The 27,806-nt window shown below is 44.8% G+C and overlaps 2 protein-coding genes across 9 annotated transcripts in view; one reads left to right on the forward strand and one right to left on the reverse strand.

Moving 5' to 3' along the window:
• RIPOR2 (RHO family interacting cell polarization regulator 2) overlaps window positions 1-27,806 on the forward strand; it is a 250,511-nt gene that overhangs the window by 157,900 nt on the left and 64,805 nt on the right. The gene's annotated exons all lie outside the window — the stretch shown is intronic.
• On the reverse strand, window positions 17,950-26,961 carry LOC140846805 (endogenous retrovirus group FC1 Env polyprotein-like). Its single transcript, XM_073224573.1, has 2 exons — window positions 26,837-26,961; window positions 17,950-20,314 (listed from the first exon to the last, which is right to left on the reverse strand). Exon 2 carries the CDS (start codon window positions 20,138-20,140, stop codon window positions 18,458-18,460), a length of 1,683 nt encoding a protein of 560 aa, XP_073080674.1. The 5' UTR covers window positions 20,141-20,314; window positions 26,837-26,961; the 3' UTR covers window positions 17,950-18,457.

Here is a 27,806-nt window from a genome sequence, read left to right on the forward strand (position 1 = left end):
TATATGGTTTTGGAAGGAGATTTCCGCTGCCCTACTCACACCACCATCTTGAGAATTCCCCTGGACAGTGACATATTTTTAAAAGCTCTCCAAGTACTTCTAATATGCTACCAGGTTTGAGACTCTCTAAATTAAATGTTGCTTCATATCAGACTCCCTCTAAGAGGTTATTGATACTTTTATCAATAGAAAGGTGCAGAGGCTGAGATATAGGTTAAATATTTATTGTACTGTTGATGTCTTCAAACAGACCCAGTAACTCAGTGCCTAACAGCAGGCATGATTTTCTGTATTTAATCAAAAGAGTAAAAGGTACAGGGCATTACCCTGCATAGCAAAAATCAACTATTTATTTCTGTTGAATCTAAAATTCTGTTAATATAATTTTATACTGTGCTGCTAACCATTGTGGGGATAGTTATGGAGTAAGAAAGAAAAGCAAGGCAGTCACGTGCTGGTGAGACAGCACTAGTTGTTCTTCTCGAGCCATCTGAGCACCTGATTAATACCGATGTTTGTGAGGCCACAGGGAATTCTGAATATTCCAAATACTGATGCTCCTCTGCTCCAGGTTGATGGAAAGTCACATTAAGAAACAAGTGAAGAAAACTAGGAGAGGAATTTTACTTTCTCAGTGAAGGGAGAATGGAGATGGGTGGAAATAAGACCACAGCCGGGAGGTAGAAACTGATTGTAGTTCTAACTCCACCAACAATCTTGTGGGAAGAGTCTATGGGTTGGTTCCCTTGCCTGTACAGCAGGAATCGGGGTGACGATACGACCTAATTTACAGGCTACAGAGCAGATGTCAAAGCATTTGGAGAAGAGCAATCTGCAAACAAAATCTTACGAATCTCCTTATCAGCAGGGTATTTCTTTGAGGCCCCAAGTTGATACTAGGGAAATAAAGAGCTATGTAGTCAGCAACAGATGAACCATTCTATTTATTTTGCTTTCCTAAGGGTTGCCTATCCTGAATTCTTCCATATTTAGCAATTGGTACTAAGTGCTTCAGAATCTCCCTATGGGGATGAAGGCCCTCTGACCGTGGGCTTGAATGACTAACTTCCCTACTTAGAGATTGTTTCACCTTTTCATTTTTGCATGACTTATTTTATGCCTGCTTGCTCAAAGTATGTGTCTGTTTCTCCAATAAACTTAGATAGCCTTAGACTTCTCTGTCCCCATGTTGATGGTAAAAGTCCAGAATATTCCCACAAGATGCTCTCTACAAGCCAGAAGACAGAGGCAAGATCTGAGGCTTCCCAGTCACACAACTTCCTTTCTCTGTCGGCCTATTCCATGTCCAAGAGTTGGCCCCAGTTTGGAGTTTCCGTGTTTACACAGGTGTTGGCCTGGCAGGAGTAGAAAATTGGGTGGATCTGGAACTTAAAGCCAGTTAATTTGACCACCTGTGGAATCAAATTATAGGTTTCTTGTTTGCTTTGAAGTGGGATAGGATAGACCCACCAAGCTGAAAAGTCAGACCAAATCTCCTCTTCCTAGAGAAATAGACAAATTTCTTTTCTCATGTCCTCATCTTCATCTCATGTCCTGCATCCAGATCCGAGGGTGACAGGGCTTCTCATGGATCGATCTGTCCTGCATTCACCATTCTCACACTCCTCCCTCCTAAGTGCTCCATAAAGAGGGCAAAGGCGAAGAATTACTGTCTCTGAGATTATACTTGCCTACCTTATGCTAGATGAGGGTCCCAAGAACCATATGCTATTTGGGATTGCCTTTTACCAGCACTGGGCTAATAGACACTCAAAAAATTATTTAAATGTTCAGTGATACACATGAAAAGAGCAAATGGAAGAACACAAATTCCTGAATACTTGTCACCTAGGTGCAACAATTATCAAGGATTTTCCACACTTGTTTCATCTATCCCTTTTGTTATTACTGCAGTTCTAGACATTATGTCATTTCGCTCCTACATGCTTCAACATGATTCTCAGAAGTTTGGACATTTTCTTGCATGATCCTAATTCTCATTTTGCACCTAACAAAATTAGCAATTTTCCTTAGTATCATCCCAAATCTCATCCATTATAATGTTCCAGATGTCTCAAAAAGATTGTTTTCTCTTGGTTTGTCATCATTTAAAAGAGGATCCACATACTGCATCCAGTCAGCATGCCTCTTGAATCTCCTGTCCTTTCTTTTCCTTTTTCCCAGTGAATATACATTGTTTGATCAGTAAGGAGTCTGAGACCCTATGAAGATCTATACAGAGAAAGGCTGTTACCTGCTTTGATTCTCCCAGGCTGTCCAGAGAATCACCAGCTCTCCCTCTACTGTCAACTTCACCCAGGCTGATGGGATGGGGTGGATGGAGAGAGTGGGTAAGGACCCAGAAAAGTGAAACTATTTTCTCACCAATGAATCAGAGAAAGAAATTGAAAAGACAAGGGCCAAAATAAGGGCAAACATTGAAGAGTGAGATTTGAGTCTCAGGAAATAAAAAGTAGCCCTTCAAACAATTCTGGCATGACCCGCAGGATGGAGTGAATTATGAGTGATTATAGGCAATGGCCTAGGAGAGAAGAGGATTCAAAGCTAGTGAGAGTAAGGGTGGTTGTCAATTGCACTGGGGGAGTCAGGCAGTCTTGGGGGAAATCTTCCAACCCTTTATTTTCCTGCTCTATTAAAATGGATCTGACCCCACTCTAGGTAAATTGGCTAAAGACAGTGAACAGGCACAGACAGGGAAGAGTTGAAGTGAACTTACTAATGGGAAATTGGTATGATTATAGGAATTATGTGGTTACCTGAGAGGGGAAGCAACCTGACAATGCCTTTCAGCCTCAGAATCCAAGTTAATACGGCATTTCACATGGGTACAAATAAGCCTGTAAATATTCTTTTCTCTTTGGTGTTGGGAATTTGCTATATGTTGATGGATCCAGTTCTTTGGTATGGATCTTTCTTTGGTAGAATAAAAGCCATAAGCATTTGCCCTTTCATTGCACTAAATATTATACTTTAAGCTGAGAATTAGATGGGTTTTTTGCTTCATTACTGTTTTTACAGCATCAAATCCTTTGGGCAAAGCAAGAGATAGTAAGAAAGTATTAAACGCTCCTGGTATACCATAAAAAGGAACATAATTGTGCTTTGTTGATAATCTAGGTATTTGCACAGAGTTATACCTAACAGCTTAGCATTCTGATTATAAATTTTGTTTTGGCAACCAAAAATAAACTCAGCAGATGCTATTCATATGGCTACCTTCTTGGTATGCAGCAGCAAGGACCAGTAATGAAACCAGCATCCCTATTTTAGCAGTTTAATTTGCTAAAATTACCATGCAGAGAACATGTGCACAAGCCCTCAGGAAGCCACTCAGCTTTGAAGCTGCTGGCATACGATGGCACATTCATACACAGTCTTACCTCTAGAATCCTGGAATAACTTTTTGACACTGAGTTCTTCTGAAATGAATTTCTTATACTTTTCTTCCTTTTTTTTAGTGATGATCCACATGACTTGATATAAAACACCACAGATTTAGGAAGACCAAGGTAAAATTATCAAAGAAATTCACTCTGAGGCAGAGAGAATTAAACACAACAGATAAATCTCTCCCTATTAATACATAATGACTGGAAAGTGCCAACATTCAACTAGCTCATTTCCTTAGTAAACACATCTATTTGTATGTTGCTTAAAAAAAATCATAGTTTAACGAGCATTTCTACACTTTGATTAGACAATAGTGCAAACACAACAGGTCATTGATTCATATAACAGATTCACTCCACACCAATATCCTTTTATCAATTATTATTATAATAAATCAATATTAAGAACTCTGTAAATGTACAGTTACATAAATGAGTCATCCCAATAGCTAACAATAAGCAACTGAAGTGATAATACATTATCATTTATAGACTGCTGAAAATTGCTGCAGGCTGTAATCAAGAGAATAAAATATATAAGGTCATGAAAGAATGCCTTATTCACAAATGTCATTAGAGAATACATAATAATGCATGTCTTCCCACATAAATTCTTTAAGCTTCCCTCCTCTGGACGAGCCCTCCCTACTTTTTTGGCAGAAAAAAATGCCAAGTTAAGGAGCTCTATGAGCCAAAGCTGAGACCAGGTGTTCTAACTGCATCTCTTCATGATCACCAGGTCTCTCTCTAAAGCCCCAAGGAGCAGCAGTTTATGCCCTTATGTATTATTTTCGATTCTATAATAAGATGCCTGAGTGCTAAACATTTGAAGAGCTACTTTTAAAAGTGTTGTCTTAACAGGAATAAAGTGAATGTAACTCAAGTTGGAAAGGACTGCTTTAGTTTTAAGACCATTGAATTACCTTAACTGTAACCTCCAAGCTAAAAGAAGGCTGTGATCATATGATATTATTATAATTGAGCCCATGCCTTTAGCTATATTTGCTGTCACATAATTGTCAGTCAGTCTTCCATCAATTCAATTTCCTTGTTCAGATAGCCAGAGATAAATTAATTGCCCATGTGAAATATATGTTAGTTTTGTGAGAAACACTCACTGGTCCAAACTCAATAAGTGGACATGGAGACAGAGAAGAGCAAAGCAAGGCTTTAATGATCATCTTGCAAGATCGGGTGTCTAGTGGGCAGGCACATCTGGGGCGGTTGGAACCCTGTAATTTATTCCCTAGTATGTGAGTCCCTCCCCTGGTTCCTCATTGGCTGAGTACTACAGGGTTCACATTCTTTCCCAGATGTTGCCTAAGCCAATTATATCGACATTGGGCCTTCTCTTATGTTTGTCTTACTTTTAGTGGTAGGTTTAAAAATCTCAAACAGGTATAACCAGGTTCTTACCAATCCCCACCCCACCCCCACTCTCAGCCTGAGCAGCTTTCTGGCATATTTTCCACCACATGGCCCTTTGTTAATACCTTACTGTTAAAATGTTTAAACCTCCTGGTGGGAATAAATCATATTTAGGTTTTATGCTTTTCTAACTGTTCCCCCTCTTATTATTTACGAATTTCTGATTTTATTCCCAGTAATGTATTTCAACTCATGCTTGGTCCTTTTTCAAATTTCTCTAATAGATTTGTACTCTTGTCTTCGTAATCAAATTTACCTTCTAATAAAAGATTATTTTGGGTGTATGTCATAAGTATTTGTTTATGGCTGCCTTTATAGCCTCTGAGTCAGGCCTCCCACACAAGGGATTATGCAGCATCTTACAGCAGTTACAACCCCTGCAACCATAACAAGGATGTCAAAACAGAGGCAATCATAACTTTCCATTTTCCAAACCATCCTTTTAACCAGTTTGTAAAAGGGTCATTGATGCCAGAGTTTGCAGCTAATTCGTTAGCTAAAGTGCTGAGTCCCTGTAGGACTTTAGTAATAGTGCCATCAGGGGCAGTGTTATTTGGGATAAAAGTACAGCATTTTCCTCTCAACATAACACAGATTCCTCTCTTTTTTTTGCTGACATCACATAGAATGCTGTCCTATTTTCCCAGACCATCCTGCTGATAGTGTCTGATTGGCTAGCTACTCCTTGAAGAGCATACCTGGCATAGTTAAAACTTTGTTGATTATAGTAAATATAACTTGTCGCAACCCTTCAGGGACCAAAGCAACACGCCCAAGGTCTTGATTCTTCTCTAGGCTTTATTGTCTAATCTCTCGTGGTGGTTACAGCAGTTGTCAGGAAGCTCCCCTCCCTCCCGGCGGGCTCCCTTATATTCAGTCACCCAACCAATCCGGGACAGTATCATGTGTGACCTTTAAGCGGATAGGTGTCACGCGCCACTCTAAGTGGGCAGCACGAGCTGTGCACGGGTACGGAAGTCTGCTGGGCCAATCCCCAACAGGGAAGAGGGGAAAGGGTGGTGAGCAGGAAATGGGCGCCATCTTCTCCAGCTGGTGACGAGGCTAAAATACCAGGTCTTAGAACTACCACTGGGCAAGGGAGCTGCGGTGGATCAGCCCTGGGACCGAGCCCTGGCCAGGGGCCCGGCCCTCACATAACTGACCCAATTTACATTTTTGTTGATTGTGGACCACCAAAATAGGGCTGATTTAAACCCTGTAGCTAGCTTTAAATTCATTATGGACTCCTAATGAGTCAATGTATACATTCAAATCAAAGGGTCCTTGTTATGATCTGCAATTTCTATGAAAAATTTCTTTTTCATTGGGTGTGGTGAGAAATGCCAGGGTAAATGGAATAGCCAATTGGACTAAAGCACAAGTCCCAGTCCAGTTGGATGGCAATTGCACAGGTTTATCTTTCCACAGTACCACTGAACATCCACTCAGGGGATTTGTAATTTCGAGAAGTTGCCCTCTTTAGAGACATTCAGGACATAGGCACAAGTCAGTAAGTTCCCCACAGGAGTTGTGAAACCTTCCCCCGGCCTAGAGAGGCATGAGGAGTGATTCATTTTCCCTATGGAAAAAGTGGGGATTGCCCTCGGGTCTGACTTCTTTAGTGCAGGGAAGAGTAGAGACAAGCTTTTGCAAGTTGCATTTCCCCAAGCGTCCTTGTCCTGACATAGGGCCAACGTGCAGTTCATCCCAGTGGTGTCTGTGTCCCAGCCGAGAGGGAACAGAACCACCTGCGCCTGTGGCCGTCCAGCAGCACATGCATAACAAATGCTTTTGCTCAAAGCTAGGACTGAAAATTTGACCCATTTTACCCAGGCATTGGTGTCTCCATAACCTGTCTCAATCTCAAGAGTCTGTTACAGATCCTTTACCTCTGTTCCAATAACTAGTTTAAGCTCATTACAGGGAAGCTCTGGCTCATTATCTCCCTCAGAACTGGGGATGGTCACTACGGGTAAACTCTTATCTTCAATTAAATTAAGACCAAATCTTCCCTTGGGGTCTACTCCAGTAACATCTGCACTGAGTAGTTAACAAGAGGGGGTTACATTGTCCTGGCAATTATCAGGAGGGACACCTTTAGCCAAGTGCAGTTTTCCTTCTAAAGGTTTCCCTGTTGCATGAGGGACTATCCATCTTTGAAACTGGGTAGTCCACCAAACACTGCTCCACCCTGGACACGGGGAAGCATTCGTCCACTCAGGACAGGATACTTATTATCTCCAGAACCTGACACGCATCGATGCTAAAGATGTTTTGAAAGACTCCTTAAAAGTGGGGGGGAACCTGGGGCACTCCTCTCTCCCAGGCTGCCTGCACCATCAAATGCACAACATTTTATCTTCAAACTTTCTCTCTCCAACCTCCCAGGGTGCCCCTCCCTGCCAAGGTGGCCTGCACTTTCTCTCTCCCCAATTAAGTCTAAACAAAACTTTTCACTCTGCCTCACTGCCATGTCCCCGCCCCCCAACTCTCCACTGCTGTGGCCGGGACAAGGACCGAGGAAAATACACAACACTCCCCCAACACCAGGACTTGTCCTGGGAAGTCTCTTGTAGTTCCTCCTCCTAAGTTTTCCCTTCTCTAGTGTTTAGGGGAAATATGGGAAGCACCTTTGGTAACCAAGAGGGCATGGTCCCTTTCCTCAGGTGAATTGGAGGCTTTATTACTCTCAAAAATAACTTAAACCTGGCAAAGCCAGTTTTCATCCAATCCAACTTTAATCCAGACAAAATAGCAAAATCTGATTATCTTCTGTTTGTCCTTAACCGTAGTACAGGAGGCTTCCCCCAATACTTTAACCTTCACCCCAGCAGGCTATCTGGGAGAATTTCAAGGGAGCTCATCTAGTTCCCTTTCCCTGGTTCCCTAGGCCTAGAATTTGTATTTCCCTTCTTTCAAGAGGTCCCTGTGTCTGAGTTCCCTGTTTACTCAATCCCCCGTAATGGAGGTTTCTTGCACACACCCCAAGATTCACTTCGTCCGTGCCCGGCCATTTCCCTCGTGGGAGAACGGAACCGCACGGATCGGGACTCCACACTCTCTTCGCATCTAGGACACATCTCAGTCACACACACTTGGCCTCCAAAAAATGGCCAACCACCAAGGCAGTACTTACAGCCCAATTTTCCTACGTTGGCTCATGCGTGAGGTCGCCTGGTTGCCGTAGTGCCTGCGTTTTCTCTCCTGTGTTGGTCACGCTGTCTCCTACAACAGTCTCGGGCATTCTCTCGGCTTCTGTGATAAGGTGAGACACCCAGACAGAGCGAGCCACCCAAAGCCAGGCAGGACGTGTCTTCCCACTCCGCTTGGCCCCCCACCTCACACAAGCAAGAGGATCCTGGACGAGCCCCCAAATGGTAGAAACACCCTTACTGGTCCGAACCCAGTAAGTGGACACAGAGACAAAGAGAACAGCAGAGCGAGGCTTTAATGATGGCCTTGCAAAATCCGGTGTCTGGTGGGCAGGCACACCTGAGGCCATTGGCACCAAGCAATTTACTCCCTAGCACGCGAGTCCCTCCCCTGGTTCCTCGTTGGCTGAGTACTACAGGGCTCACATTCTTTCCCATGGCATCGCCTAAGCCAATTACATCCACATTGGGCCTTCTCTACATTTGCCTTAATTTCATTGGTAGGTTTAAAAAACTCAAACAGGTGCAGCCAGGCCCTTACCAACCCCCCTCCCACCCCCACTGTCAGCCTGAGCAGCTTCCTGGCATAGTTTCCACCACCTGGCCCTTTGTTAATATCTTACTGTTAAAATGTTTAAATCTCCTGGTGGGAATAAATCACATTTACGTTTTATGCTTTTTCTAACAGTTTCATTATGTAAACCATATCTGAAAAGGGTTAAGATAATTTATCCTTTCTCTGAGATGAAATATACCAGGTAGCTTTATTTATAAGGCCCAATTCCATTTTCCGTCTGACTTACGTGTCCACTAATGAATACCAATGTTAGTCATACGTGTTGGGCAAAGGAATAATAGCATGTTACATAAGTATGCTTCCCACACACTGTCGGGTACATTCTCCTAGAACCTAATGTTTTTTTCTATTAAAGATTCCCAAAGATGTAACTTTGTTCTGGTGAGAACAATAAAAAATATGAGCTTATAAAAATGGTAATTTCAGTAAATTCAAATAGCAATAGAAGATGTCAGTATCATTTTGATGATGTTCTGAAGTGAAAAAGCAACAATCACCATTAACTAGAAATGAGCTGTCAAGCTCTAGGGATAAACAGACTGCGTGCAAAAGCGCCCCACGGAGCTGGTCAGGCCAGCACGGGACCATTGTCTTCTACATCGGAGGATTGTTTTTTTAATCTGGTGATCAAAAAGTGAGGGTTTGTGGGTGGGTGTATTTTTCTCTTAGCAGGACCAGCCAAGCTGTCTATGAGCACCATATGCCCAAGAGATTTTTCCCTTTTGATATACATGGGTTTTGCTGTGTTTTAAAACGTATTCTAGATTTTGCATTTTAAAATGAGTCATGACAACACGAGTCAAAAATCCACTCAACCCTCATGATATTTAATTAAGTTTTATGTCTCGAATCATTTCTCTCCTAAGACCATGAGGCCAGCTGCTGCTACGCCTTACATTTGTTTAATCCACCAGAATGAAAGAAACAGTTTTCATTTTCCCCAGGCTGAAACAGTGTCAGTTATCTAGAAATTCCTATAACTGACTGTCCCAGGGACTAGACATGCTATTAACATTTCTTTACTCTTCAAATGATTCAACCAGACCCTTAAAATATCTTCGCCATGCTCTGCTGTCATTGCTTTGGGGGGAGGATGAAAAAGAATGAAAGAGGAGAGCAGTAATGTCAAATTATCTTACTTCTACATATTATGTCTTCAGATGCAAAATTTGTGTTGTTTCGTAAGTAGTGCATTCATTTGATTGATAAAAGTCAGATTCATCTTCAAAGGGCAGGTTCTAATTATAGGAAAGACCTTTACTCTACACTAAGCTCTTTATATATGTTACCTCATTTTCTCCTCACAACAATTTTGGTGACTTAGGTATTATTATCCTCATTTGATTAACAAGAAAAAATGGAACTCAGAGAGGACTGGCATCTTGGGTGAAGCCTGGGTCGGCCTGGCTTCAGAGCCAATGCTTTTCTATCCTACCCTATACTAAGAATCAAAGTTGATACACACAGATGGTGCCTTCCCTCAAGAAATTTGTAGATTGGTTAAAGAGATGGGATATTCGGGTAAGTAATCATAATACAAGCGAGTTCCTGAAAATGTTAATTCCCATCAGAAATGCAAAGTTTTTAGTTCACAAAGCAAAATCCCTCTGACTGAGCTACTCAGAAAATGCTTTGAGAAACAGTTGGCCTTTATATCAAATGATAATAATGGAGTAAACCCATTGAATAAAATAAGAAACCATTAGTCCACCCTGACAATAAAGAAATAAACAAACAAAAAATAAATAAATAAAAGAAATAAGGAAGTCTCTTGCAATAGCAAAAAATGACTGAATTCAAAGAGTACCCATTTGCCACCATCATATGATAATTGATTTGAGCACAAATCATCAATGGAAGTTAAAATTTCTGGGTTAAAAAAATAAGATAGCCTCAAAGTACCTCCTTGCCAACTACTTATCAATTAGAAAAGGAAAAATAGCAACCTTCCAGGGGAGAACCTGGCCAACAACACATTAACTAGGTAATCAAAGTTATCACCAGTAATAGGACCGAGTGACTCCTTGCGCCTTCTGATGCAATGTCTTGAGAAGGACAATATCACTTATTGATATCACTGCCAAAAATGCATAAACTGAAACTAATCACAAGAAAATATCAAAAAAAACCAAACTAGGGAACATTCTATAAAAGAACTGGTCTGTACCCTATGAAAATGCCATTGTCATGAAAGACAAAGACCGAGGAATCATCCCAAATTGAAGGAGACTCAAGATACCTGGCATGAGAGGCAGCACATGATCCTGGACTGGCTCCTGGAGTAGGATAGGGGGACGATATATGGGACATGAGTGGGACAATTGGTGAAATTTGAATAAGGTCTGTACATGAGGTCATAGCATTGTATTGGCTTCCTAATATGGATAATTGTACTGTGGTTATAAGTGACTGTCCATTGTTCTTGGGTAATAAATACACACTGGCATATTTAAGAGTAAATCTGCATTATATTTGCAAATTGCTCAATGGGGCAGAGCAAATATAATTATAAATATGATATGCAAATTGTTCTCAGATGATTCAGGAAATAATGTGTATGTATGTGTACATGGAGGGGATGATAAAGTAAAACGTGGCAGATGTCAACAACTGGTGAATCTGGGTGAAGGATATACGAGAATTTTTTTGTGCTTTTCTTGCAATTTTTCTGTAAGTTTCAAATTATTTCAAAATCACATCTTTTTTTAAAAATTGACTTTTAAATGGGCTTCCAAAGTTAAAGTTTTTAGACTTTATCAGTGTTCATAGTAGTTCAGCTTTTAATTATCTAAAATTCGATCTCTTCTAAAACATGCTCATTTCCTGCTTCCCTTGCTTTTACCTCTTCAGATCGCACACATTTTCCTAGATGTAGCCATTTTTATCTTTATGGAAACTTCCTGCAGTTCCTGTCTCTTCATCTCCCTCTCCTTTGAGATAACACTGTTATTTCAAATTATTAATAGCTAGTCTTATCAAGCACTTACTACATACCAGGCAGCATGTATATTATCTCACACCTCACAAAAATCCTCTAATGAGCCAGTCCATTCATACAAATTAGGAGTCTGGGATTCAGAGAAGTTAAGTAATATAACGTGCAGAGCTACAAGCAGCTATAAACTGTAAAAAAAAAAAAAACCCTGAGCCCAGATTGCCTGACGCAAGAGTCCACACTCTTGTCTCTGCTCTGCTGCTTTCCTTGGAGCACTTAGAAACAGGTACCACTTAAAATTTCTCTTTGTTGTTTCTTACATCACAAGTTGTCTCCCATCTGCTTATATACATTCATGTTTTCTTTTCCATTAAATTATTAAAACTTTAAAGCAGAAACCAGTCTTTGGTTCTTCTTGGATCTCAAACATGTAGCATGCTGTCAATGTTGAGCATGTAATATGTACTTAGTGATTATGTATTAATTGATGGAGTCTTAGAAAACATGGAAAGAAAACCATCTTTATCAGTTTCCAGAGATTGTGAAAATGAATTTCTTCCTTTTTCTTCTAACTTAGATGAACCTAAGACTTTATTCTTGAAATCTTTGGATTTCTCAGTCATTTACCTCTTAAAAGCACTTCCTTGTTTAATGTATGTGTTTAAGCTGAAGTTCTGCCATCCACAGGGATAACCAAAGGTCAGGTTAGAAGATGTCCAAGTACTTGTGATTGTAAGATTGAGTAATGCCTTAATCTCAGTTGAACCTTACAATGCTTTGCTTTTTATTGAAATAGGGAGGAAATACTACTCTCATTCTATAGATGCCAGACTTGAGGTTCAGCAAATTTAGTACTTGCCCAAAAGGCTGTCTTGGTTCTTCCATCTCCTTGATGAAGAGTGTGATTATGTTGAGTTGTTTTATAGACATTTTCATCCATTCAGATCTCTTGTCTTAGTCACTCAATGTAATATATAATTCATGTATTTATCATTTGGTTGGCAAACAATTAGCATTGCCTGGACTTATTTTAAAGTAGTACATTAAAAAAAATAACCACTCTTCAACAACTGGTGCTGGCAAAACTGGACAGCTACATGCAAGAGAATTAAACTGGATTATTGTCTAACCCCGTACACAAACATAAACCCAAAATGGGTCAAAGACCTGAATGTAAGTTGTGAAACCATAAAACTCTTAGAAGAAACACAGGCAAAAATCTCTTAAATGTAAATATGAGCAACTTTTTCTTGAACGCACCTCCTCGGGCAAGGGAAACAAAATAAAAAATGAACAAATGGGACTACATCATGCTAAAAAGCTTCTGTACAGCGAAGGACACTATCAGCAGAACAAAAAGGCATCCTACAGTATGGGACAATATGTTTATAAATTACATATCTGACCAGGGGTTCACATCCAAAATATATAAAGAACTCACATGCCTCAACACCCAAAAAGCAAATAACCCGATTATAAAATGGGTGGAGGATATGAACAGGCACTTCTCCAAAGAAGAAATTCAGATGGCCAACAGATACATGAAAAGATGCTCCACATTGCTAATTATCATGGAAATGCACATTTAAACCACAATGAGATATCACCTCACACCAGTTAGGATGGCCAGCATAGAAAAGACTAGGAACAACAAATGCGGTGAGGATGCAGAGAAAGGGGAACCCTCCTACACTGCTGGGGGGAATGTAAAGTAGTTCAACCATTGTGGAAAGCAGTATGGAGGTTCCTCATAAAACTAAAAATAGAAATACCATTTGACCCAGGAATTCCACTCCTAGGAATTTATCCTAAGAATCCAGGAACCCAACTATTAGCACACATAATGTAGCAGGGGGCACGGGGAAGGCAGTATAAGCACAGAGAAGACAAGGAGTGATTCTACAGCATCTTACTACACTGATGGACAGTGACTGTAATGGGGTATGTGGGGGGAACTTGATAATAGGGGAAATCTAGTAACCATAATGTTGCTCATGTAGTTGTATGTTAATGATACCAAAATTTAAAAAAAAAAGAATGCAGGATCTCAGTTTCAAAAAGACTATGTTTATCATAGAACTGTGTTGTTGTAATATACAACAGCCAAGAAATGGAAGCAACCTAAGTGTCCATCAGTAGATGAATGGATAAAGAAGATGTGGTACATATACACAATGGAATATTACTCAGCCATAAGAACAAAACACATCCTATGATTTTCAACAACATGGATGGAGCTAGAGGGTATTATGCTCAGTGAAATAAGCCAGGTGGAGAAAGGCAAGTGTCGTATGATTTCACTCATATGTGGAGCATAAGAACAAAGCAAAAACTGAAGGAACAAAACAGCAGCAGAATCACAGAACCCAAGAATGGACTAACAGGTACCAAAGGGGAAGGGACTGCAGAGGGTGGGTGGGAAGGGAGAGAGAAGGAGATTAAGGGGCATTATAATTAGCACACATAATGCAGCAGGGGGGGGGTCACGGGGAAGGCAGTACAGCACAGAGAAGATAAGTAGTGACTCTGTAGCGTCTTACTATGCTGACGGACAGTGACGGTAATGGGGTGTGTGGTGGGGACTTGATAAAGGGGGGATTCTAGTAACGACAGTGTTGCTCATGTGTGATTGTATATTCATGATAACAAAATAAAACTAAAGTAGCCAGTGACTTAAATATATCTACTTTTTTTTTTAAAGGTTAGTCAACTGTTCTGTAATGGGTACCTTACCACCATATAATAAGCAGACACTTATTTTTAGGATCCGCCTTAAATAATCATTTAGCATGGCAGGCTATTTACGTCTGGCATGCATGCCTCTCTCAGACAACCCAATCAAACTTCTGCTCTTGACCAAGATGTGGGGGAGCACAAACAGGATGGCACTGTTAGGAAAGAAGAGCAGAGGAACACGGATCAGGCATGAAGAAATGACTCAGAAATCACAGTGGGGCTGGTGCACTGCATCTTACATGGCTTCATTGGGAAAAGGAGTAAGTCACCAAAGCATTTAACTGTTAGGTGATTACTTACTGATTCAGCTTTTCCTTTTCAAGTCCTGATTTCTTGGCGCTTGCTTTTGCAGAAGGAATGATGATTTTTCTAAAAGTTGACAGTGATTTTTTTTTTAAGTTTTATCAATGTAAAATTCACATACCATAAAATTTACTCCTCTGGGGTGTACAGTTGGCGTTTTACAGTTGTGCAGCCGTCATCACAACACAGTTTTAGAACACTTCCATTACCCACCAAAGGTTCTCCTATGCTCCTTTGCCTGCTCCCATCCTTGGCGCCAGGCAAACATTTGAACTAATGGTGGAGTTTTTTGCTTTTGTCAGCATGTCAGCCCGCCAACCTCGTCTTACTTCAGAGGACTGGTCTGTCTATCTTGTGGAGGAGGCGTAGCTTTGTAACTATGGCAACTGTTGGTTTTTAAATTAAACAGGAGGACATTCCTCCTGAGAAATACTTTGGTGAGAACTGAGGCATCGTTACTATTTTCATTCAGAAATCACAGATGCCTCTTACATTTTCTACCATCAGTGGAGATCTTCCAGAATTACTGGTCTCTGTGCTTAATTAGAGAGAATATTTGGTTATAAACAAATAAAAAGGGGAAAGAGGAAATGATAAATAGAGGAAAACACCATAAAATACGTTACTCCTCAAGGATTAGGGCTATGAGGTCCTGCTATCATGTTTTCAGTTTCGTGGTGTTTGGTGTTCTGCAGCTAAAGCATATACAAATGCTAATGTGTTCCCTCATTTCCCCAGAGAAAGGAACTCCAGTCATCCTTGCAGGGCTTCACTTTGCCTTTGGTTAATCCTTGGCTTTTCCATATCTTAAAATTCAGAAATAAAAAACATATATAATGCAGACTGGCTGGATTTCCTTCTATTATCTAAAGGAGAACATGGAATATCAGTAGATCTAAGCACCTTTTTCAAGACAGTTTAAGAAAAAAGCTAATTTATAAACCCCTTGACATTGCTCTAAAAAGAAAATCTGATAGAAAAAGCAGGACACAAAATTTAGCATTCATTATGCTCAAAATTAGCATATGTTAATGGAAAGAAAAGAGTTGAAGAAAATTGAATATACCAAAATTCTACTGGTGGTTAGAAACAGTGTGGTTCTTCTCTCCCCCTCCCAGCCCTGCCTTCTTTCTACCTCTGTATTTTCCTAGCAGAGCTGAGTGGTTCTGTGCTTGGAAAAACTGAATCTAATGAGTCCTGTTCTCTTTAATGAGTCTCAGTATACTTAACTCTAGCGATCAATATTGACATCCCTTCTAGCGGGCAGGACAGCTTGTCCAGCGACCTTGTGTGTCCATCGTTGCCTCCACTGCCCATTCTGAACCAACCGTTTGGAGATTCACTCCTAACAGGTGTCGAGAGGAGGTCTGCCTGTAGCTGGCTATGAAATCCTGACCTTATGGGCTCCCTAGAGAAACTGTTCAGATCTGGGGAGAAAGGCCTACTAACTCAGGCTAATCACAGTCGCCAGAAGGTATAAGCCAGAATACCCGTTCATAAAGATACCATGGGACACAGAACTGTCACATGGGCTGAACTTCCCCAGGATTTTTCTTCCACTCTTACTGCCTGTACCTGAAGCACTACGACAGGCTGCAGTTTAAGGCCTGCTGCACGGGCCTTCAGCCCGGGCAAGTTCACTATGGATTCAATGTGACCAAAGAAATGACAGTACAATGTTCTTGGGGTGAAAGGGTTATACTCGACTTTATTCCCACAGTGGCAGGTCAGTCACTAGAATCACATCCACTCAGAGTGAGTCTGCAGGCAGCAAGCTGGCCTCTGCCTCTGGGCCTCTCTGCCTGCACAGCCATCTCAGTCTCTGTCCTCGGCGCTGCCACTACTCCAACCTCTGCTCTGCTCTCCTGCAGCCGTGCAGCCCTGCCACCATGTCACACAGAGCACTGGGCGGGGCTCTATATAGAGTCAATAATGACATATTGCAAAACAATCTCCATGCTGTCTAGTTACCATCTGTCACCATCATACATGTACTTGTATGTGAGCTCTCTCCTCTCCAGTCCTAGCTCTGGGTAACTCCAAATGTCTGCAATTTCAAAAAATAGTTGTGTATCATATGAATAATACATAAATACATTTCCTTTATAAAAATTAATACAAAAATTTTAATGCCCCTATCTCCCAATCCCACCTGCCCATAGACTGTCTGTGTACACTTTCAGACCATTTCTATTCATGTACATTGTTATATATTGTTTTGTTTTTAACATTACTAGTATCATACTCTGCTTTGTTCTGCGATTGGTCCTGGGTATCTTTCTATGTGGGCATATTGTTTTTAACTGCTACATAGTATTCTATCCCAGGGTTATACCCTAATGTATTAGCCATCCTGTAAAGACTAACATGTATATAATTTCCATTTTTCCACTATTACATTGCCTGTCATGAACATCCCTATATATCCCTGTTGTGAACTTGAGTATTTGTCTATAAAAGATGCCAAAGAGTAGATGTGATACATTAAAGGAGAAGTGTATCTTACATTTTCAGTAGATTTGTACTGCCAAATTGCCCTCTAAATCTCCGAAGGTGTACCACTTTGCACCCCCCCAAACAGTGATACTGCAGTTCTACTATAGTCCTTTCTTCAGGGTAAGGCTTTGGTCCACAGGAGCATCTGGTATTAACTGCAGTCCAGCCCATCTCTCTCTCCTGCTCAAGCAGCCACAACACCGCCCCTCCCCCTCCCCCTCCCCTCTCAGGTGCAGATAAGCCCTCTGTTGCCCAGGTAATTACCCATTGATATGGAGATGAACTCCTTAAAGCCACACTTCTTTCCACCACTGAACGCCTGTTGATATGCAGATGTACCAAAGCCAGGTGAGATATTCTGGAAATGTTTCAATTTTACCCACAGTCCTGCTCTCTAATGTTAATTAATTTAATGAGACATTTAAACTTTGCAAAGAGAGGCTATTTAAGACTGAATAGTATTTTTTTAAGTTGGATTAGAGAAGTTGTAGCAAATTATTTTAAATGACGTTTTAAAATGTCAACCAACTTTACATCATCTTTTTTTTCTTTGTTGAGGATCAGAATTACCTGGGGACCTTTTCAAAATCCCTATACCCAGTTTATGCTCCATATTAATTAAGTCAACATGCCTCAGAGTGGGAGTAAAGAGCAAAAAATTTTGCTTTAAAAATGTAATTCCTAGAAAGTATAAGACAATCATACAATTAAAATATTTCAAATAACTTTGAAATGTTATTTGAACTTTCAAATAACTTTTCCTGTGATCAAATGATTCCATGATACAGTAGATCAATTGAGCAATAATTTACAAAATGAGATATAATACTAATAAAATTTGCCAAATTGAGACTTTTTTTCCCTTTATTATTGAAAGGAAAGGAGCGACACACAACAGCAATTTACCGGAGAGTTCCGCTTTATTAGGGAAAGGTGCTGGGATATATAGGATGGGGCATAGGGTGATTGTGGTGTTACTTCTACGGGGCTGGTGGCTGTTGGCTAGGTGCTGGGATTGGGAGGGGGGCGAGAGGTGATTGGGCTTCAGGTGGCGCCGGCGGGAACCGAGGACCCCGAAAAGAAGCCGGAAGTTCGCCATCTTACTGGTGGGGACCCTTCATTCCCCCCTTTCTCCTCTATGGGTTTGTGGGCGTTGCTTTCTTTCTGACTGCTTCCTGCTGAACAGGGGCGGAGAAGGGAGTGAGGGTTTGAGGATTGGGAGGAAAGGGTTGACAGGACTCCCCACAGTAAGGATGAGTAGATGTGGACTTCTTCAGGTTGGAAATCAATGAAGGTTCCCTGTAACCATAGGTTGAGGACCTGTTGATTCCAATGGTGCCAAGAGGATATGGGTGTCAGGAGCCAGGCGTCTGCGGCCATTGTTTCCAGAAACAGTTTCCAGCGGAGAGAGGGGTCCATCTCAGCATGTGGTGAGGAGGTCACGTGAGGGTGAGGGGTCTTCCGTGGCCAGAAGCTGGTAGTTCCTGAGTAAAAGCTGGTTGAAAGCTTGATTAGAGATTTTCCCGACTTGGGATTTGATGAACTTTATTATACAGGGTAAGAAGAGACAGACAAGAAGAATGACTATTATGGGGCCTGCAATGGGCCAGAGCCAGGTGAGGAGGGGGTTTGTTAGTATTGACGAGAATGGGTTGGAATTGGAAGCAGAGTGGAGGCTGGAGGCAAGGTCAGTGAGTTTGGTGATGTCAGTTTCTACAATGCCGGATTCGTTGATGTAATAGCAGCACTCTTCCTGGAGGAAGACACAGGTGCCACCCTTCTCGGCTGTAAGCAGATCTAGGGCCCGCCGGTTTTGAAGGGTGACTTTAGCTAGCGAAGTGACTTGTCTTTGGAGAGAGGCTAGGGAATCGGCAGTGGATGCCAGGGCTCCCTCAAGTTTGGCGTCGAGATCTCTAACTGCCCATAGAGAGTGACCCAAGGCTCCTCCTGAAAACCCCACCCCAATGGCTGAGGTGATTAAAGAGATACCGACCATGATGGGAAGGAAAGCAGCCCTTTTTGTGCGCGAGTGCAAGGGAGGTTGGAGCTCAAGGAATTCTGCCATGCTGTAAAGTGTAAGCTGTGGGATTAGGGTGACGAGAATGCAGGGTGTATCGGAATTGAGAGGCAGTGAGTTGAAAAGGCTGCCATTACACCAAAAGAAGTGTCCCGGTTGTGTAAAAGTCTTGGAGCCGGAGGTAGGGGTGTAGATAGAGAGGCAGTGAAGTGCACTGGAGGGGGGTGGAGTTGGGCCTACACAGTGGTGGATGGTGAGATTATCTGGGTATTCTGGCTCCCATAGGGGTATGTCTGCCAGGGGACGGAGGGGTTGTCCTTCTGCATGGAAGGAGTAGTTGGAAATATTAAGGGGCACGGCGGCCAGCAGTGGGCGCTGTAGTGATGCGCACAAGAAACAATTGGCGGTGTTGAGGGTGTGGTTGAGAAAGATGGTGGTGTCTTGAATGAGCTGTAACCAAGAGTAGGAGGAATAAGATGAAGAGGCGCCGTCAAGAGTTTGGATAATGACCTTTTCGGAATGTCTGATATCTGATGCAACTTGAGAGATCTGGGAGCGAGAGGGAACATACTCTCGAGAGATATGAAGGGTACCGTGGGGGGTCGAGGACCCCTTGTAGTAAACTGAGGCTGTTACTCCAGCAGCCCATCGAGAGTCCCAGGGATCTGGGATTGATAAGGAGAATGAGCCGTTGGGATATTTCATGAAACGGTTGGAGGAGTAATACTGTGGGTACTGGAAGTCACCCATGTAGTGAATGGTGCAAGACCAGTAGGGGCATCCCCCGTAGGTGTCTGGCCATCGCCTGCAATAGGCTTGTCTTTGGTCATAGAGGAAGCAGAGGTAGGGAGAATAAAGGTAGCTGTAAATGAATACTTCAGTGGAGGGAGGAAAGTGGAGGTACAAAGGCTCAGAGCAGCCTTTCAGAGGGCAGTCTGATGTGGCAATGAGGGCAGTAACTTTTGTTTGATGCTGTGTGTAAGTCTGCTTGACTTTGAATCGCCATACAAAGGAGGATGGGGCGGCAGGGAAGACAATAGGAATGAGGGAAAAAAGCGAGAGAGCAGTAAAGGAGGAAAAAGTCATGATTCAGGTATGGATGGCAAAGAGGGTGCACGGGAGATGCGGAGCTTCAGGGGATCAGAGGGATGAGGCGTGGTAGAGTAGACAGCGTCTTGGGCTGTGTCCGAAGGACTCTGGATTGTGACTGATGGGTCTTGGGTGTCCAGAGAAGGTGAGTCTTGGGTATTTGGTTTCAACCTGGAGATATGAATCCAAGGGGTGACAGAGTTATCAGGCAGTGAGAGCTTGGCAGCCGAGGGGGTGCAGAGAATAACTGGGTGTGGACCTTCCCATTTCGGGGTGAGAGAGGGCTGATCGTCTGGTGGCTTATAAAACACTAGTTGGCCGGGCTGTAAGACAGGAGGATTTTGGGAGGCGGATGGATCAGGAAGGAGCCAATCTTGATATTTCCACAATTCAGTGCGGAGGAGAGAGAGTAGTGGAAGGGCTATATTGGGAGGAATTGGTCCTTTGTGGGAAGGGAGCCCCGGGGGTAGAATCGGGCGGCCGTACATGATCTCAAAGGGTGACAAGAAGGAAGGTTTTTTTGGGAGGGCTCGAATGCGGAGTAGAGCTAAGGGAAGTAAGCGAACCCAGTCAAGGTGTAGTTCTAGAGATAGTTTGGTCAGGATGTCTTTTAGAGTCCTATTGGCTCTTTCTACTTTTCCTGAAGCTTGTGGTCGATAAGGACAATGTAAATGCCAGGGGAGCGAGAGCGACTTGGAGAGGTTCTGGATAATTTGGGCAGTAAACTCAGGGCCGTTATCTGATTGGAGGGAAGTGGGCATCCCGAACCTAGGAAAGATCTGGGTGAGGAGGATAGAGGCAACTACGGATGCTCGTTTGTTAGTGGTGGGGAAAGCTTCAACCCATCCTGAAAATGTATCTACTAGCACTAGTAGGTATCTGGTACGTCGTACAGGGGGCATGTTAGTGAAGTCTATTTGCCAATCTGCAGCGGGGACATTACCCCTTGCTTGATGAGCCGGGAAGGGTCGGGCTTTGAGGGGGGTATTAGGGTTAGTGCGTTGGCAGATGGTGCACTTGCAGGTTATTTGGTTAAGTAGGGTTTTGTCTTCAGGAGAGAGAGGAAAAAAAGATTGTAAAAAATGGATTAAGGATTGGGGGCTGGGGTGGAACAGGTCATGTAAGAGGCGGAAGAGAGACTCTTTGTCCTGAGAGCAGAGGGCATCTTGTGATAAGGCTAAAACTGCAAGGGCAGACGGATTGTTGCCTGGTGCGTTTTCTGATAGGGCAACTGACCGGGCTACTCTGTCGGCCTTGTTGTTACCTCTTGCAATGGGGGAGTCATCTTTTTGATGTGATTTGCAGTGGACTATGCCTAGTCGGTGTGGGAGTTGTGAAGCCTCTAAAAGTTTAGTAATTAAGGCTGAATTAGTTATGGAATTCCCTTTTGTGGTGAGGAGGCCTCGTTCTTTCCATACTGCCGCGTGGGACAAGAGAATGTGGAATACGTACTTGGAGTCAGTGTACAATGTGAGAGACGTGTCCCGGGCCAGAGTGCAAGCTCTGGTGGCTGCAATGAGTTCAGCCTGCTGATTGGTTGTACCAGGGGGTAGGGCTCGTGCTTCAATGACATCTTCGAGGGAGACTACTGCATATCCTGAGTAGTGGATGCCCTCATGTTTAAAGGAGGACCCATCAGTAAACCAGATGAGGTCGGAGTGTGAGAGGGCTCCTTCGGAGATCGTGGAGTGGCATGGAAGGAAGTTGTGAAGGGCTTCTAGGCAATCATGCGAGGGAGTATGAGGAGAGCAGGGTAGAGGAAGAAGAGTGGCCGGATTTAGGGGCAGGCAGGGGAGGAAAGAAATGTTTGGATTTTGGAGGAAAGAGGACAGTAAGGTGAGGAGTCTGGAGGGGGGGAGAGTCTGTAAACTTTTGTAGGTTAAGAGATCTTTTAGGTGATGTGGGGACAGAATGGTAAGTGGCGCTCCGAATGTTAGTTTATGAGCTTCTTTCTGCAAGAGCTGTCCAGCAGCTAATGCCCGTAGGCAGGGGGCCCATCCCCGAACTGTGGGGTCTAATTGCTTGGAGAGATAAGCTACTGGGGCAAAGGATGGGCCATAATATTGGCCTAGGACTCCTAGAGCTTGACTGGACCTCTCATGAATGTATAATGAGAAGGGTTTTGACAAATCAGGGAGATGGAGAGCTGGAGCTTTTACAAGGGCTTGACGGAGCTTAATGAAGGAGTGTCGGGGTGAGGATGATAATGGTTCTTCAGGGGGGCCCTTGCTGAGGTCGTATAGGGGTCTTGCCAACAGGGAGAAGTTAGGGATCCACGCTCTAAAATACCCAGCCAAGCCTAGAAAGGAAAGGATTTCTGTCTTGGTTTTGGGAATGGGCAGGTCAGAGAGGAGTCGTTTTCTGTCTAAGGTAATGGACTTTCTTTGCTGAGACAGAAGGAATCCAAGGTAAGTGACAGAAGGGGAAGAGATTTGAGCTTTGGCAGGGGATACTCGGTAACCTCTGGAAGCTAGAAGGTTAAGTAGAGACGCAGTGTCAAGTTGAGACTGTTCCCACGAGGGACTGCAGAGCAGAAGATCATCTACATATTGTAATAAAGTGGACTCGGGGTGATCATGGTGAAACTGTTTGAGGTCTTGAGCTAGGACTTGTCCAAAAATATGGGGACTATCTCGGAAGCCTTGTGGTAAAACTGTCCAAGTAAGCTGAACAGAATGTCTGGTGTATGGGTCCGTCCAGGTGAAGGCAAAAAAATCTTGGGAGGAGGGGTCTAGGGGAATAGAAAAAAATGCGTCCTTGAGATCTAGGACTGAGAAGTGGGATGCAGAAGCAGGGATCTGCGATAAAAGGGTGTATGGATTTGGAACTAAGGGATGGATAGGGACAACGGCTATGTTGATGAGGCGAAGGTCTTGGACAAGGCGGAAAGATCCGTTGTTTTTTTTTAACAGCTAATATGGGGGTATTAAATGGGGAGTGAGTGGGTCTGAGGTAGTTTTTGTTTAAGAGATCTTGAATGATGGGTTGGAGGCCTATGAGGGCTGAAGTGGTTAGGGGGTATTGGGCCTGACAGATATACTGAGAGGGGTCACGTAATTTGATAGAGGCAGGGGGACATAGGGCCATGGAGGGGCTTGTAATGTCCCAAACTTTGGGATTTACAGGGTGTATAAGGGCAGAACTGGAGCTTTCATTGGGTAGAGGGGGGCTGTCGGCTATGAGGGCCATCAGAAAGGGAGTACTGGGGGCTGTGGGATTGGATATAGTTATGGAAACGTGGAGGAGGGAAAGGATGTCCCGTCCTAGTAAGGGGATGGGACACTGGGGCATAACTAGGAAGGAGTGGGAGAAAGGTATGGGACTGTCTAGGATTGTGCATAAAAGGGGGGGGGGTTTTAATGGGAAAATCTGTTTACCTCCTACCCCGACTATAGGAGTAATGGCTGGCGTGGTAGGGCCCCGGTATTCTCGCAAGACTGAGAAGGTGGCTCCTGTATCTAGGAGGAAGGAGATGGGGCGACCGTCTACTGTTAAAGTAACCCTGGGCTCCTGTTTGGTGATGGAAATGGTCGGGCGAGAAGCCCCCGGGCCCCGTCAATCTTCTTCTGCCAGCCCCACTACGGTGGGCTTAGGATGGGGGTTGTTCGTCCAGCCTCCCCTTCGGGTGGTTGGGCAATCAGACCCCCAGTGGCCCTTTTTGTGGCATCTGGGGCATGGGGTGGTAGGAGATCTGGGGGAGGGGCACGCCCTTGACCAATGTCCCTCTTTTCCGCACTTGAAACAAGCTCCTTGGGGGGGCTTGTCTGTAGAGGGGCGCCCAGGTTGTGGTTTTATCAGCTGGGCCAACATCTGGAAATTGGCCTGATCAGCTTTTTGTTTACGGCGTTCTTTCTCCTCCTCCCGGTTATGGAAGACTTTAAAGGCCACTGTTAGGATCTCAGTCTGTGGGGTAGCGGGGCCCTGTTCTAACTTTTTGAGTTTAGCTTTAATGTCGGGGTAGCTTTGAGCTAGGAAGTATGTCATAAGGACCTGTCTTCCTTCAGGTGTTTCTGGGTCCAGGCTGGTATACTGTAATAGGGCTTGAGTGAGTCTATCTAAGAACTCGGAGGGGGTTTCATCTCTCTTTTGAATTATGTCTTGGAGCTTTTGAAAATTGACTACTTTACGAGCTGCCTTTTTTAGACCTGCTATTAAGCAGGAGGCAAAAATATCTCGAGAGTGGAGACCCACAGCGGTGTTATAATCCCAGTGTGGGTCTTGTTCGGGGACAGCAGTGGGACCAGGGGGACAGGTGGGGTCAGTCCTGTGGGTTTCGGTAGCATGCATTTGGGCGAAGTCCCAAGCTCGTCTACGCTCTTCAGGGAGGAGAGTATTGGCCAGGAGCATGAAGATGTCATGATGCGTGAGGCTGTAAGACTGGAGGGTCCATTGAAACTCCCTGATGTAGGTCGTGGGATCAGTGGAAAAGGAACCTAGGCGTTTCTCTAGTTGGGCTAAATCTCCTAAGGAGAAGGGGACGTGAACACGCAAGATGCCTTCGGATCCTGCTACTTCCCGGAGCGGGGCGATAATTTTGGGAGGCCCTCGGGACCGAGTCTGAGGGGGACTGAAGGGTTCTGGCTCAGTCTGTGCAGGGGAAACAGGTAATGGGGGCAAAGCCGCGATAATTTTGGGAGGCTCTCGGGACCGAATCTGAGGGGGCAAAAATGGACGAGGCTCTTGGAACTTAGTTAGAGGGGGGCTGAAAGGCTCAGGCTTGATTTGCGGGAGGGGGGAAGGTGAGGGGGACAGAGGAGGAGGTGGTGAGGTGCAGGAGGAGATGGTGGAGGAGGGGGAAGGGAGAGGATGGGAGGCTTCTGCGGGGGTGGAGGCGGCGGCGGCGATAGAGGAAGGGGGAGGGGCTGTTGTAGGAGAAGAAGGGGAAGGGAGAGGATGGGAAGCTTCTGCCGGGGGGAAAGCGGCAGCGGTGGCGGCGGTAGAGGAAGGGGGAGAGGCTGTTGTAGAAGGAGAAGGGGAAGGGAGAGGATGGGAAGCTTCTGCCGCGGGGAAAGCGGCAGGGGTGGCGGCGGTAGAGGAAGGGGGAGAGGCTGTTGTAGAAGGAGAAGGGGAAGGGAGAGGATGGGAAGCTTCTGCTGCGGGGGAAGCGGCAGCGGTGGCGGCGGTAGAGGAAGGGGGGGGTGCTGTTGTAGGAGAAGAAGGGGAAGGGAGAGGACGGGAGGCTTCTGCCATGGGGAAAGAGGCGGCAGTGGCGGCGGAGGGTGGAGGGGTTGTAGGAGGGGGAGGGGCTGAAGGGGGAAGTCTGTATGGCGGAGGCTCGTCGGCTGGGTCAAAGGTAATTGAAGAGGGACTGGGAGTGTGTGGAGGGGAGGGAGACGGCTTGCAGGCTAGGAGAACTTGGGGCGGGGAGCAGGTGGTGCAGAGGCTGGGATTTTGAGCTAGGAGGCGAAAAGCTTCGATATAGGGAATCTCCTTCCATTTTTTCAGGCGCTGGCAGTAGTTAAAGAGATTGCGAGTGATGTTAGGATCAAGAGTTCCCCCTGCGGGCCATTGGTTGTTATTGTCTAGGGGGTATGTCGGCCAATCTTGGGAGCAATATTTACGGAGAAGTTTTGGTTTTATATCAGGCGTCAGGGAGAGGGTAGCCAGATGCTTAAGCAGGCATTCAAGAGGTGAACTTTCAGGGAGGGATGAGGAGGCTCCCATGGCTAAAGGACAGAGAAGGAGACAAACAGGGGAAGACGAACGGAGATCCTCAGACTGGAGGCAGACCACAAGGAGACAAAATGGCTAAAGGACAGAGAAGGAGACAAACAGGGGAAGACGAACGGGGATCCTCGGACTGGAGGCAGACCACAAGGAGACAAAATGGCTAAAGGACAGAGAAGGAGACAAACAGGGGAAGACGAACGGGGATCCTCGGACTGGAGGCAGACCACAAGGAGACAAAGGGCGTCCCCGATGATCCTTGGTGGTCTGCGGAAACTCGTATACGAGTCGGAATTTCTTGGGAAGTGTGGGTCATCACCCAAACTTCCCTAAGAAGGCAGAGTGCCGGAGTCACGAGGTACCTAGCGCTAGGCGTTTTCGGCGGGCCGAACAGGTTTCGGCGGACGGAACAGAAGGAGGAGGGAGCGGGAAAAGGAGCGTTCTCATCCGCAAAGGAGTCACCTCATTTATGGCTGTTGGGGGGGGGGGCTGAGAGTCTGCTGCAGCTGTGAGGGCCTGAGGTGGGGGTTTATGGCTTTTGGAGGAGGGGCCTGAGGGTCCGCTGCAGCCGTGAGGGCCTGAGGCAGGGATTTATGGCTGTCGGGGGAGGGGCCTGAGGGTCCGCCGCAGCCGTGAAGGCCTGAGGCGGGGAGCGTTCCCTCCTCGTCCCGGAGCGTCAGGGCCTTGCCGGACGATCACGGTCAATGGCACTGCGATAGCTCAGGGAAGAGTGGCCCACCCCGGGGAAGTTTTGCTTAAAAAGTCTCAGCTGAGGTGGGGGTTTATGGCTTTTGGAGGAGGGGCCTGAGGGTCCGCTGCAGCCGTGAGGGCCTGAGGCAGGGATTTATGGCTGTCGGGGGAGGGGCCTGAGGGTCCGCCGCAGCCGTGAAGGCCTGAGGCGGGGAGCGTTCCCTCCTCGTCCCCGAGCGTCAGGGCCTTGCCGGACGATCACAGTCAATGGCACTGCGATAGCTCAGGGAAGAGTGGCCCACCCCGGGGGGGGGGGGGGGGGGGGGGGGGACTTACCTAAAGGCCAGAGAGGAGTGGTGAGTGTGATGAGCCAGCGCCGGAAAAAGAGGACGAGGGCAAGCTGCTGCTGGTGTTGGGGGAAGACGGGGCCCAGTTGGGGTGTCCCGTCTCCCGGGTTTCGGCACCAATGAAAGGAAAGGAGCGACACACAACAGCAATTTACCGGAGAGTTCCGCTTTATTAGGGAAAGGTGCTGGGATATATAGGATGGGGCATAGGGTGATTGTGGTGTTACTTCTACGGGGCTGGTGGCTGTTGGCTAGGTGCTGGGATTGGGAGGGGGGCGAGAGGTGATTGGGCTTCAGGTGGCGCCGGCGGGAACCGAGGACCCCGAAAAGAAGCCGGAAGTTCACCATCTTACTGGTGGGGACCCTTCAATTATGCTCAATCATTTGGGGTTTTTTTGGGTTTTTTTTTGGTATCATCGATATACAATCACATGAGCAACATTGTGGTTACTAGATTCCCCCCATTATCAAGTTCCCCACCACATACCCCACAAATTGAGACTTTTTAAGGTGAGTTTTTGTTTATAAAATTGAGTACAGAAAGAATGCAAATTAATAGTGTTTCCTTTATATTTATAATAAGCTGGCATGATACAAAAATAGCAAAGGCTGTTTTATCAACCTAAGAAGGTGTTTATAATGAAAAGTGGACAGACCTCTTAGTAAGCAGCAAAAAGCACTTAGGAGAAACTCATTAAGGATTCAAGTGAATCATGGGTTTTTCTGAATCATGGGTGGGGAGAAGTAACCAGAGAGAGCCTTATTTGCACCTGCATTTTGTCTTGCTATGTGTGTACTAGATATTAATTTTACTACCTACACACACTTCCACTTAATTACTTCTCTAGTTCTAGAGAATGATCCGAAACTCAAGCTTCCCGCCCCAGCTGGAATGGATGGGATGCGTGTCCCACCCGATCAAAGAGCGAGCCAATTTCCTATTGCTAGGCCTGTTGCCA

Source organism: Manis javanica, chromosome 16 (assembly GCF_040802235.1).
Source record: "Manis javanica isolate MJ-LG chromosome 16, MJ_LKY, whole genome shotgun sequence".
Taxonomy (NCBI): Eukaryota; Metazoa; Chordata; class Mammalia; order Pholidota; family Manidae; genus Manis; species Manis javanica.

Bases quoted from the DNA above. Each gene is read 5' to 3' on its own strand.
- LOC140846805 (XM_073224573.1), bottom strand. From the start codon at position 20,140: ATGACTTTTTCCTCCTTTACTGCTCTCTCGCTTTTTTCCCTCATTCCT.